The 14406-nt window shown below is 38.8% G+C and overlaps 1 protein-coding gene across 2 annotated transcripts in view; it reads left to right on the top strand.

Annotated features, from left to right (window-relative positions):
- The window catches only part of LOC147899023 (uncharacterized), a 55776-nt gene extending 44357 nt beyond the window's left edge, over nt 1-11419 (top strand). Inside the window, exons 5-7 of one of the 2 annotated variants that reach the window (XR_015541374.1) lie at nt 10046-10285; nt 10565-11237; nt 11348-11419. Coding sequence is in view for 1 of the 2 variants with exons in the window: in XM_087377645.1 (XP_087233771.1) it covers nt 10046-10285; nt 10565-10811 (487 nt within the window). In the remaining variant the exon portion in view is untranslated. Of the gene's footprint in view, nt 1-10045; nt 10286-10564 lie in introns of both variants that reach the window. The other variant, XM_087377645.1, reaches the window with a different exon arrangement.
- Nucleotides 11420-14406: the final 2987 nt, after the last annotated feature.

Raw genomic sequence — 14406 nt, 5'->3', positions numbered from 1 at the left:
AATGGTTGAGGGGATGGATCCCCAACCTGCTCTGATACCATTGTAGGCTAGGGCAAGCAATGGAAGCTCAAATGAGCTGCTGTAATGTATTGCTGCAATCAATGAACTAGTACAAAGTATGCCCAATATAACAAAACCCTAGGATAGGGTATCTTAGATGGATCCCCAACCTGCTCTGATACCATTGTAGGCTAGGGCAAGCAATGGAAGCTCAAATGAGCTGCTATAATGTATTGCTGCAATCAATGAACTAGTACAAAGTATGCCCAATATAACAAAACCCTAGGATAGGGTATCTTAGATGGACTAAGTGTCCTAACTAGTACATGTACTAACTGTACCAAGTGTCCTAACTGCCTATAACTATGCCTAAAAGGCATATTCCAAGAAATGAGAGGCACCTATGGATAGCTCATAGAATGGACTACAAACGTGTGGTGACCATATAGTTGTGATGTCCGTACTTTATGGAAGGCTACCTTGTACTATTAAGTTTGTGTTTCCAAAGCTATGCCGATGATACCGTGGATCCTTTCAGATCCTCAAAAAGTATCCACAACTTAACTGCAATTTTGTGAACACAACTCTCCAAAAATGCCCATTAAACTTAGCATCCTATCATTAACTATTTCAGTCGGTAAGCCATACATGCTTACCAACTTTTCCACGAAGAGGTGAGCAAGCTAAAGTGGCTGAAATATTTTCTCTTGTATGAATGAAAGTGATAATTTCGATGAGTTGATCCACGATCACCCAAATTGCCATAAGATCGCTTGGTGCACAGCCTATGTTCAAGCAACTATACAAGGCTACTTCGACTCAGGAAGATGAAATCACACAGTGAGCTTCTGGATTGATTCTTCCAATTCTTGTCGCTCCAAGTCCAAGACATGTGCTTTGTCACTGAGTTCTTTGTTTTGCAATTGGAGATTCTGCATACTATTATGCATTGCCACAATAGTAATATTTCCCAAATGTGCAAGTTCTTCTACTTGGGCTCTCTGCACTTCGCTTGCTTGCATAGCCAATGTCTGAAAATGGTTCAATCGATTGCAATAACCGAGCAATCCAGCATGTCCATTGTCAACAAACTGAACAACATCATGCACTGTATGAAAAGGAGGACTCTTTTGGGTGGCAGGGTCTAAAGGATACAAGTTTCCATCCACCCAAAGGTCAAGATGCTTCTTCCCTTGCAATCGAAGACTATGGAGCACACTTTGAGGAGTTCCACTATATCCCAAACGACGTGTGCTTGCATATTCTGCGTCCAGTTGTAGGTTCACATGATACTTATTGGATATGTCCTCGAATGGTGCCATGAGTACTCAAAGAGAGGTATCAGTGATGCGAAGAAATTTAAAGCTCATAGTTTCTTACCACTATGGAGTCGTCATGCTCAATCCATTCCTCTTTGTCAATGAGGATGGATCCAGAGGCCTCTTGCTATCCGGAGTGAGATGTGGAGGCTTCTTCTGGAACATCAGGTAGGTCGGAGTAGATTGATGTCTCTGCATCTTTGTTTTTGGCCAGTGTTAAAGCAAGAACCTAATCTATTGAATCATCTACTCCCAAAAACCCAGGTTCTTGCATAGTCATGTCTACCTCGTATCCACATAGGACACCAAGAGCTTCATCCTCCCGGAGACCAAACATAATCTTGATGTCATGGAGAAAGAGGTATTATTCTCCATCGACAAGAAGGGGAGCAAGAAACCTATATCACTGTTGCGGGGTCAACAGAGGTGGTGCCCGCGGTGGATGGAATTTGAGAAGTAGAATGGGGTTCAGGAGGTCACTGAAGCACTTTCAGGGCCAATGCTGCTTCCCGCTCCTCAGCTTCTTCATCTATGGGCTCTTCATTGTAGATGTTGGGCTCATCTACATAAATAAGAGGATTGGAAAGGGCAGGGGCAGGGGCAGGGGCAGGGCTTGAGGTCGAGGCCTCCTCTTCCATTTATCCCTCTTGGAGAAGGAAAATAAAGGTCATTTTCTAGGATAGGAACCTATTTCCTATGTTTTCGACGACTCCGCATGCTAGGAGGTCATCATTGTCCACCTTCCTAAACCCTAGGGGTGTGAGCTGGGCTCGAAATTGATCTAAACGCTTCACGAACCTGGGTTCTTGATTGAACAAGTACTTCAAATATTCAATTGGGACTTATCTTTTTGTAGACTCCATCAAGTTGATATGCAAAACTCGCGATGTGGTCTTGCATGTACTTGATGAGTTTTTCAAAATCGTCTCAGGCTCCCAAGTAGGCGCCTAGGACATCTATGCTCTTATCAAAGACTAGAAATAACTCCTCCTCTCTATCAACTAATGGAGTACGAGAGATGAAATCATGGAAGACAGACCTAGCAGAATCCATGGTAGTTTGGTAGCTAGGAGAACTATGGCTATGATAGTGAAACTTTGAAACTAAAGTAACTTTATAACCTATATATACTCAAATGTTCTAAATATAAATAATAAAAAGAATTATAAATTTTTTGGGCAAAACTTGACATTGACATGAAACAAAACCATTCAAAACATCAAAATTAATTGTACCACTATTAATTGGAAAATGTCAAAATCCACAATTGTTTCATCCCACATTGTTTACAATCTTCAATATTGCAGGAGGGATGAAAAAAACACTATGCATGCGCTTCTCTGCACGCTTTCCTACCTTTTCACCATTTAGACTTTGAGGAGTGGGAACCAGTAAAGTGCTTCTTAGGTAAGTTTACTGCCATTCATGAGGATTTAGGAAGGCAAATGCATGCTGAAGAGAAGTCCTCTGCTTTGAAACAGAGAAATATCTATTGGTATAATGCCAAGTACATTACTTCAAGGATGGCATAGGCTATGGCCATCTTCAATGCATTGCAACACCACAACTTGAAGACATGGATTGTAGCATGGTGGACACAAGAATAGTGCAATCATACAAGGAAAAGATTGCAAAGGATGTGGGCTTGGCCATGAAGTTTACATTTGGCTCTAAATAGGTAAGGTTGTCTTGGTTTATGCCTCTGCACATTTTTGCTTCTTGTTTTCAGAATATCGAGATGCACAGAATAAAAACCATGTGGTCATGCAAGTGCCTACATGAGAATGCCCTTAAGGAATTGCTTGGGGTGAATTGGGGAAGCAGGTCAGGTCAACAAAAGGGTGATCTATTTCAATGCCATGTATGTAAGGACAATGTGGTTGTCAAGTACCACATCTCCCACCAAATGTTATATTTTGCTTTCCAATATAGGCGCTGGAACAAAATAGGTGGCAATTGGCTCTCCCTTGATTCTAACGACGATGATAATACAGGGGTAAGTTTATGTATTGGTTCTTATTTAGGAGATGTTAAGAATGTGACTGTCACGCCACAGTGGAGTCTCAGGGACGTGCGGGAACACCTATTGGTCATGGAGGATGGCATGTCTGAGTCCTTCATCTGCTGTGCACAAGTGCTATTTCAAAATACAATTTCAAGCTGGCTCATTACACTGGTGCTATTTCAAAGTACAATTCCAAACTGACTCATTACACTTCGAAATCTTACACAAAATGGAGACTTACAATGCGATGGTATTGTCGATTGATTGCTTGACAGAGGAAGGTGCATGTTCTTCCCCATGTAGATGTGTTGCACCTTTGTAAGCCATCCTTTCTTCCCAAGCTTAAACTTCACGATGCGGCCATTCCATTCATGCAAAAGATCACCTCTTTTACTCTTGGGAAGCTTATGTGGACCCTTGGCTGATCCTCTCATGACTATCCAATCATTCAAGCTGTAGGTGCAAGGCATCCATTCACCCAGTGCTTTGTATATGTACTTATAAAGATATTTGACAGCTGAAATGGTGGAACATATTTCAACATTAATGTGGGCATTGTATGTCACTGATAAATACAGATTGTAGGGTACAATCCATCTATTGTCAACTTTGTCATTCTTTACAATTATAGTCTTTCCATCATCTCATCTCATGTATATAGGATAACCGCTGCTATCCACAGTAGTTTCTTTCACAAACTTACGTGGGTACTTCTTTGTACATTGTCCTTCTTGCATGCAAACGGCCTTTGGGTTGAACGCCCCACATGGCCCATGGATATTGCAGGTGAGAGATGATATGATGTAAAGATGGAAACATTTCATGATTGGGCAATTTTGCAGAAACTAATCTATCATATTGGCCCATTGTTTGGGGTTTGTGAGGGCCATCCAATATAAGCAATGTATGAGAATGGGGCAATCCTCTCTTTTGAAACTCTATCATTGAAACATAGCCCATTTGTCGTGGACCCCCAGTAAAACTTGAAGGTAATACTATTCTACTACCTACACTTCTTCCCATAATGTTATCATTTCTTGCATCATCATGCACCATGTCTACTAAGCCAAAATAAAGTTCAGTACGCAGAACCTTTTGGTTGTTCCGAATCTAGTGCAATCTAGCTTCTTCTATACTGCAATACGCATCAACCATGTATTGTGTTGAAGTAGCCGTCCTCCACATAGCAAGCAAATGCTTGTGTTAAGTCGGATCCGTAATTGATATGCATAATACTCTCTTTGAGTGATGCATTGACTATTTATCAATGATGATTCAGGAATATCATTTAGAACATTTGTATAGGGAATCCTCAAATGCCATCCATCATAGCCTATTGGAAATGGAAGAACATATAGCAAAGGCATGTAAGATCTATGCAAATTGGTTATTCTTTTGCAACTCCCTTGTGTAGTACATAGTAAAATATCACGACAACCAATGTTTTGTTCATCACCCTGGCCAATCATGATTCCTTCAATCTCAATTGTTGAGGGAGTTGAGTACTGTTTGATGGTATCTTTCTCTCACATATTGTCATTTTCAACTCGACACCTTGATTCTCATTGAGCATTTGACTGACACACTTTGAACCTTGTGCAAAGGTATTGAATTCGTGCATCATATTTTGTAGAGATTCAAGTATTACTGGATCCAAATCATTCATTACGGCCAAACGATTTTGTAACTCATGCTCAGAGTCGTATACATACAGCTGAGCAAATTGAGGTCTATGATTATGTGTTGCATTTGGTAGTAAGGATCCAATCCTATGATACATAGAGCCATGACTTTGAAAGTGTAAAGTCCACTATTTTCAACAAAGGAATGATCAATCTTTGCACCCAATGATGCAAAAGCGAACTCAATGATTCATTAGGTGGAGGTAAGGAAGGAAGAGAAATTCATCCTGCTTTACAACAAAGTTTTCCAATATCTTGGCCATGAGTTCTATCTTTTTCTCACACTTCCATATGTAAGCATGGCAAGAAGTGACACTGATAAGACATAGAACCCAAAAGATGTATGGAGACATTGGAATATATAAGAGGCCACATTGAAGGATCTATGCCTTCCAAAGGAGGTAGTTTGTGTAGAATTGATTGATAAAAAAGCCTCCTTTATTGTGATCGAAGACATAATGTGGAACGTTTCTTACATCAATACTCATACCAACTTGACGACCATGTTGATTATCTTGCATTTCTGTATGCGCTGTGTGATCAACTTCAACATGTACATAAGCTTGATCAACATATGTATTGGAACATACATTCCTTGCTGTTATATTTTGTGTTTGAAGAGCCTTTGCTCTAGCCATGACTCTTTTCCTAGCATGGAAACACCAATATCTTCTAGTGGCCCTCAACTCATCACCCAATGTCATAAATGAATGGATTGTATATTGAGGTTCAATATTGAATTACACATTTCCAAAGCAAGCATAGCTTTATGTCTTTTCAAACTTCTTCTTTTAGCATGCTCACGATGTAAGGATCGGGTGCTATCTAGCCGTGATAGCAAATGTTGAACTCATCTTCTTCTCCTTTGAGTTTCAAGATCAAATATTTGAGATGGAGTCCTCCTTGGAGGATGCATTGAATATATTTTTTATTTCTGTCATCTATATTCAGGAATATGAATCAAGATAATTTAAAAGCGAGCATGACTGTAATTTATTGCTCAAGGTATCAACATGTGAGAAAACTTAAAGAGCAATGAATACTTTTCAAAATGTAAAATAAACTTTACTTCCAAATATCAAAAGATACAAACATTGTGATAACATATTTTCTTGTTTTGTCCTCTCATAGAGCTTTCTCCATTCTAATAAGGAGTGCATTAAATTTATTTAATGCTACTTTTAAAGAAGTAAGCTCAGCTTCAAGCTTATGAACGTGAGCTTGCAGTGTTCGCTGTTGTTTGGTAAGGGAGTCATTGTATTCTCACAACTCCAACTCTTCCAATTTACTTTCTCTTGCCCTTTGGTTGCTTTTGACTTCAATATTGTTACATTGAATGACATTCCCAGTGTCCGTAGTTTGATGACACGCTGAATCGCTTACAATAGTTTGAACTTGCAATATGAGCAAACACGAATAAACATGAATAAAAATGCTCATTAGAGCGATATATTTCTAGGCAATTTTTCTCAATGTTGCAACAATGCAAACAATATTCATAGGGATATCCCAATCGATAGTCCTCTCTTTGCGCCCGTTTCTTCAAGCGACTCCTTGTAGCAACAACTATTGTTTCTTTCCTAGTGTATAGTGACATGCACAATTTCAAGTTTCTTCTCCAGCGTTCTATGCAGCTTATATCACTTCTTTTGCACTAATTGAGTTGTTTTATTTTATGATTCTAGTGACTTGTCCTTTCAACGGCTTGTAGAAGATTATATTATAGTGCGTTATGTTTCAATTACTTGGATATACGGCAAGGAAATTGGGTTGCCACAAATTTTGTCAAGGCATTTCCTTAGAGTATATGTGTGCAAAAACATTTCCTGTTGGCACGTCGAGAAATCTAGTAGATGAGGAATACCTTTGGCATTTCCAAAACCCTTTGTGCTTCAATCAAATGGCTCGTTGTGTTTGCTGCGCAATCTTGCTACTATTGCATTTTTCTTTGACAGCCTGCGTGGAGCTCCAGCCAACCCGCCTAGCTTGCTTGCCTTGGTTGCTACATACAGGTAGCACGCTTTTCTTTCTATTGGGCCGCCAACTCCATGCTATTGGAGAGACTTGCTAGTTGCCATCCAATTGCTACACAACATTAGGATTGGGTGGTTTTGAAGACACATGATGGTCCTTCCACAATAGCTAATCATGTCACCACTTCTATTAGATTAGAGAGCAAAGCTGTCCGCCCCAATACTCAGTCTTCTTCCATCCAATCTAATCGATGGTTGAACAAACACAAGGGACTTTAGACAACTTCCCATATAGTAAATGCTACATTATATGGCAAAATTTGCCCAATTTACTAGATGTAGACCCATTTTTTTCTCCTTAAATCTAGATAATATGATTTGCTATATACTCAATCTAGGAAATTGCAATATGATCTAGAAAAAATGCATTCTATCTAGGAAAAAGGTTGGTTCTATATAGTAATCGACAATATCTATATAGGAAATAAGAAACTCTATGTAGCTAATTCAGTCTATCTAGCAAAAGAAACAAAATCTATATAGTAATTGTCAATGTCTATATAGGAAGTACATAAAAGAAAAGGAATTCTATATAGTAATTTTCAACGTCTATATAGGAAGTACATCACTATCTAGTTAGAGAAGTCATAATTTTCTAGAAGATATGAATGTCTATATAGAAAATTCATTGTATCTAGAAAAGAAATGGAATCTATATACCAATTGACAATATCTATAGGAAAGACATCCGTGTCTAGTAAAGAAGTTATAATTTTTAAGAAAATATGAACATCTATATAGCAAATTCAATCTATCTAGCAAAAAATATGATTTCAATATAGTAATTGACAATGTGTATATAGGAAATACATTAGTATCTAGCAAATGTAAACATATATATAGCAAATTATGCTTTGCTAGGTACACCTCTGGCTATGTCAAGTGCGACTTAGTAAGTCACCTTGATATGTTGGTCAAGAAGAAAGACACGTCTATGCATTTATGTGTAAATTATAAGAGTCTAAATAGACTCACAATCGAGCACAAATATCCTTTACCGAGGATCATGGATCGGCCTTGTAGAGCCTAGTATTTCATGAAGGTCGATTTGAGGATGGGCTATTGTCAAATAAGGGTATTTGAGAAATATGTATGTTTACGATCGCATTTCCTATGCAATTCGGCCATTATGAGTTCTGGGTGCTTCCCTTTGGATGCACTAATGCGTCGGCACCTTTCCAACAGATGATAAAGCATCTATTTTGCCCATATGTAGGGAAGTTTATTGTGGTATCTTTAGATGACATCTTGATGTATATATAGCAAGACTATTTTAGAGCATGGATGGGATCTTCAAATTGTGCAGTCCATGCTTCAAAAAGAGGAGCTCTTTGCGAAAGAGAGAGAAACAAAGGAAAAAAGAAAGTATATCATAGTCTACGAAAGATTGAAAGGTCTAAGAGACTAAAGAAGCCAAACTATAGAATCAGTATCTCCACATCTACGTTGGTGTCTTAGCCAATTTGAAATCTTTAATGAGAGTAGTGCCTTCATAATATACTACCCACTTGCCATTCTTTTGAGCTTCCCGTACTTTCTAAAGTTCATTAGCCTTCTCTAAAGCCGTTGAGGAGTAAGATTTTTTGCTATCCATATCTTGGTGCCTTTCTAGGCTTTGGTTTGGCCAAGGTGTGCGAATCTATCCTCTCATCTCTTGCATGTGAAATAACGTTCCTCTTACGAGCTACAAACACAAAACAGACTCAACTTTTGATGAGTATAAGAGTCACCAGAATCGTTTCTAGAAACAGGTTTCGGGGTTTCAAATATAAACATTTTAAAAATCTCAAAGGAGTTTGGCTAGAAATGTGCATAATTAATATATGTAAAATATAGAATATAAGAATACATATAATTTGAAACTTTAAAATCTAATGCATGTGAGGACTCAAACTTGCATTCTAAAGATTTTATTGTTCAGAATGCATCACTTGCATCCGCTGTAACTCCTCGCCAAAGCCCTAATTTTGAACTAGAAACCGTAATTTTGACCCCAAATCCTAATTTTGGGGTTACACAAAAAAATTGCCCGTTTAGCCTGATTTGTAGAAACATTTCGGGCAAAAACGTTTTTAAACGTTTCAAAGCAAGAACTCATTTTGTGGTGACTATGATCAATATAGGGCTTAAATACAAGCACATCAGAAATGACTTTACAAAATCCTTTTGTCCATCAGCAGCTATTGAGAGCGTTTTGAGTCTATGAATCATGAAAGGAGCAAAATGGAGAATTAGAGCAGGGTGTCAAAGAGTGACACCAACAGCTATTGAGAGCGTCTTTGAGTCTATGAATCATGAAAGGAGCAAAATGGAGAATTAGAGCAGGGTGTCAAAGAGTGACACCAATCCCCAATGGTTCTCTCAAGTTGTAACGTTGGCAAGCAGGATTAGGCACTAAGAGATGCAGTGAGCAGAAGAAGAATGTGGATTGGCATTTCAAATATCACCATTGACATTTGAGGGTGAGGTTGCATCCCGGGTGAACTAAGTTACTGCAACTAGCTATCCAGGTTAGGGGATGAGAGTGTTAAAAAAGCTTCAAGGGTTAAGGATAACATCTACAATCAGGGCCAGTTGAGTATTAGAGAATAGCCACATCGTGAGAACATTGAAAAGACATGCAGGCTTAATTGTTCCATTTTGGAAGATTCCCTGTGTCAGTGTATAATTTGTGGATAAAGCTTATGATTCGTTGAATGGACACATTTCAGTTTACTGAAGATGAAAAGGGATTTTTCTCTGCATAGCTCTGAGGTCAACGCAACAGTGGGGGTGAGTGCAGCTATAGAATATTAAATTTTGTTTGGGGAGTGTCATAAGTCTTGCAGCGACATTGCACGGTGGAATTGAACACATTTTCTCATCATTATCTAGAAGAATATCTTTGATTCCTGAGTTATAAGAATATTACTTTGGATTAATTTCACATGCTCTTTTCTGATATCTTTTGTAGCATTCTCTTTTGGAGATACTCCATAGATGAATTATTGATTGTTACTGTGACAGATTTCCCATGGTTGGAGTGCATTTGACACCTAGAGTTGATGGGCGTGTGTTGATAGGACCCAATTCAGCCTTGTCATTAGCCAAAGAAGGCTACAGCTTTTGGAACTTTGACCTTAAGGATGCAGTGAAATTTGGTCTGAATAAAGGCCTTTGGAAGTTAGTTCTGGGAAACCCAGGTATCGTGATGCAAGAGGTCTGGCGTGATGTCAACACTCGCGCTTTTGTTGGAGAAGCACAGAGGTTCCGTCATTATCCTTGATATTGTTTTTTATATGATTGTATGTCGAGCCTTTGCAAAAAGGTAGTTAGATGCATTTCAAAAGCTTTACTATAGTTTCGCGTTCTGTTGAGGACTAAATTGAGAACAAAAGGAATTATCATTATGCATATGGCATTTCTCACAATACAACATGACACGTTTTCTATTTTGGTTGTCTTCTGGAATATATCTAAACAGCTCATTTTTGGGGGTTTTGCGTAACTTAGATTACTGATGATCATCTGCACTGGGTTAGTCAGGTATTGCCCTAGTCTGAAGGTGGAGCAGACAACCAAAGGATGGTCTGGTGTGCATGCTGTAGCAATTGATGATGGCGGGAAGATCATAGGAGATTTTCTATTTGAAATTGGAAAAGCAGGATTGGTGTTAAATGTGAGAAATGCCCCATCCCCAGCTTGCACTTCTTCTTTGGCCATAGCAACAGCTGTAGTAGATCGAGCAGCGGAAAGTTTTGATTGGAAAGGATGGAATGCTTCTATTGCCTGATGGATCGATGTCCATCATCGGCTTATCTTTACACAAAGGATGCTGTTCTTTGGCCTATAAAGGGCCTATGGAGAGAGGAGCAGAGGGGTGGTATACTATCCCTTTCAGGCTAAAGTTGATCATGCGAAAAATGTTGATGCTTGTGAGAGGCTAGGACATTGTAAAGGTTTCTTGACTTTTAGAGGTCTTCTGCTGAAAGAATAGTGTCTGCTGGGACTGTAGGGCAGATTCATTACCATTGTTGCAGAACAATCACCTGAAGAATTTTTTTTGCACAATTAAGATTTTATTTGATAAAACTCCTGGGTTAGTTGTTTTGATCAATTTTTGTATTTGTACTTTGATAGATGCCATTTCATTGGGGCAAATTTTGACTTGAAAGGTTTCAGTGAACATGATTGCTTATTAGTCATGACGCAGTTGCAGGTACTATAAAAAATGTAACCAATCAACTCAATCTGAGTCACTACAGGATATTGGCCGGTTGGTTCAGCTGGTCAGGGTTGTTATCTTTTTAATCAGATTTTTTGCTGCAGGGTTCTTTTAATTGCTGCCTGTACATGCAAATGGAAAGGTGTTCCTAATTCTACGAATTGATATAGGAGAATTTGGTGATCTCTACACCCTATCGGGTTTTTTAACGTTTTTGAGCTATTTGGGTTGTTTTAATCTTGCCTTTTCACGTTGGTTTGGATTCTTGTTTGTACAATTGTGTATTGATTTCAGCGTTAGTGTTGGATTTTGGCAGTACTAATGCTAGAGTGTCTGTGGCGAAGCCTACATGGTAGAGTGGTACTTGTTCCAAGACTTTTTTCATTCAATTGTTGGTATTTGCTTAGTTTTGTCTTAAAAGGAAAGTTATGTGGCTAGCTTGGACTTTAAAAAGACTCTAAAATTACAACTATCATGGATCACAAGGTCAACCACAAGGAGCAAATATAAGAACCATGTATGGCATCATCTTGAGAGAGAATTTATAATCTGCAACAAAAGTTTTTTTTTAAATTTGTTATATAAGGCAATGTTGAACTAGAAAAGGGATAATCTTGAATTGTTAGTTGAGTCTAGAGCATGAGCTCACATGACTAATCATGAATTAATCACATTTTAATCAAAGGCCATTTTCAGGTCATTAAAACAAATAGAATCAACAAGCATTCTTGGTACCAATCGAGGCTGAGGACATTTTGAAAGAAGCAATCAATGCAACAACTTCAATGATTATAACAACAATAAAACTTCTTCAAAAAGACTCTAAAATCACAACTATCATGGATCACCAGGTCAACCACAAGGAGCAAAGATAAGAACCATGTATGGCATCATCTTGAGAGAGCAATCTGCAACAAAAGATTTTATCTTTTTTGTTATATAAGGCAATGTTGAACTAGAAAAGGGATAATCTTGAATTGTTCGTTGAATCTAGAGCACGAGCTCACATGACTAATCATGAAGGATGGTCTTCCAAGATTCACAAGGACCAAACCCAAAGGAACCTGGCTTTATTAGAAATTGTCATTCTTGCAAGGTTGAAGCATTTTGTTCAAGCCAATAAAAATGACTCAAGATACACAAAATCACATTTTATTCAATATGCCAACAATTCAAGTAGACTCCTTGCCAGAGGAGTAAAAGTCAAAAGGTTATTCAAACTATCTTGTTCTCACAAGGTCATGTGAAAACAAATTAGCTACTCATGAATGTCAAAAGCAAACTTACTTTTAAATTTTATACGAAGGACATGAATGCTTCACTACATTTATGGAGATTCACTACTTTTAAGTTTCTACGAAGGACATGGATGCAGCTTCACTATATTCAAGAAGATTAGATCGTCAAATCGTGATCCACTCAAACAAAGTGTACTAAAAAGATTTCTACAATAGAGGAAAGAGGGAGAGGGAAGGTTTGAGGGTTCTTTCAGACTGGGTGAGGGAGAGGCTGAAGAGATTCAAACACTGTTTGCAAATGCAGTGCATATCAGAAAATTGAGTTGAGTGTTGTGTTGACTACTAGATATCCTTCTCGTATCAGAGATTGGCTTTATGTGACTTCCAAATTGGCATCTAGTCTAGGCAGGGCGTTGGGTTCTTTCAATTTGGTCTCTACATCTAAGAATAGGATTATTCTTCCACCCAATGACTCATCCGGCAGGTGTAACCTGGATAGAAATCTGGTGGACCATGAGATACATCAATGCCTATGACCAAATACGGTCGTTGACCTTAAATACGCGCTTTAGTATTGCTGCTTCTATAGAATCAAAGCTGCTCGTTCTCCAATTGAATGTGATGTGAATTTTCTCAAGATCCAAAAGCTTCGTCAGCTCACAGGTAGCTTGATCTATCTTACACACAGCTAGGAATGGCAAAGGCACAATTAGTGCCTAACATTAGCACTCCAGCGTCCAATTGCATCGAGAGGAGTGACTGTCTATGTATGCTTCCACGCGAAAGAAACAATTGGCTAATGGAAGGACTTGAAATTGACAATTTTTGAAAAAAGCTGCAAGTGACGTCTGCATTGGGCATCTTTCAGCTTCTACGAAATCAACTGAATATTCACCAATCGCACACTAGCCAGCCCATCCTTTCTTGTGGATGAGAGTGCAACTTATACTCTCAAGCAAAAATAATTCCCAAAAAGCTAACACTACCTTATGTCTCTCGCTCTCTCTCTCTCTCTCTCTCTCTCTTTGTCACCTTCCATTATTATTGCACTACGAGTGACGGCTTTAAGACCCGCTCCGCTGGTGGGTCTGAAGCTAGGATCTTAAAATGTCTTTACTGACGTCACTCTACAATGCACTCTTGGAGAGGCAATGGGGCACCGCTATGTAGCTCAGCTCATCTCGCTCTCCAAGAGGTTCTCTACCCAACTCAACCATCGGGAAGCTCTCTACTCGGTGGATGGAGTGAGTGGGTGTGGAGGGTGCCATGTGGCATAACCCTCCCTTTCACTCAAGAGGAGCTCTCACCAAAGCAGGCACAAAAGACACCAACTTTCAAAACCACTCCATGCTCTAGCTTTGCAACTCTCCCATTGGCCATCCTGCCTAGAACAGATTTTCCACCACCCAATCTTTGACTCGTTTGATAAATCTTTCCACAAATTCCCTCTTAAATGTAGATTCTAGATCATACAACACAAAGTTGTCTTGGTTAGAAAAGGAAACTAGCTTATGCCAGCTTATGCTGCATGGAACTTTACAAATCACCTTGACTTAAGTTAAAGGAGTGCTCAATTTACCATTAAGTCAAAGCATCGAACCTCCTCAAAAGCATCTAGGGATGACTTAGCTTGTGTAAAAGGTTCATCCATTCCATGGTATAAAATCTCCTAAAACATGTGTAGATTCATCCAACTAACCTTGATAGGAGTATGGAAGTAAGATGACTATTGTTGATTGCATTACTGCCTGTGAATTTCATCACATGGAACATGAGAGCATCGCCACTATGTTATTATTAGTGAGCACAGTCCAGACTCCATGATCTAATAAGCACATTCACGTGGACCTTTAATATTGGTAATTTGTGAAAGCATGATCTCAATCTTCCACTCATGTTCATGTATCCAAGACATACGTACACAC

The sequence above is a fragment of the Dipteris shenzhenensis genome, chromosome 8 (assembly GCF_047967505.1).
Source record: "Dipteris shenzhenensis isolate YYH24624 ecotype China chromosome 8, Dip_SZ_1.0, whole genome shotgun sequence".
In the NCBI taxonomy this organism is placed as follows: domain Eukaryota; kingdom Viridiplantae; phylum Streptophyta; class Polypodiopsida; order Gleicheniales; family Dipteridaceae; genus Dipteris; species Dipteris shenzhenensis.
This window is presented reverse-complemented; position numbering and strand designations above follow the sequence as displayed.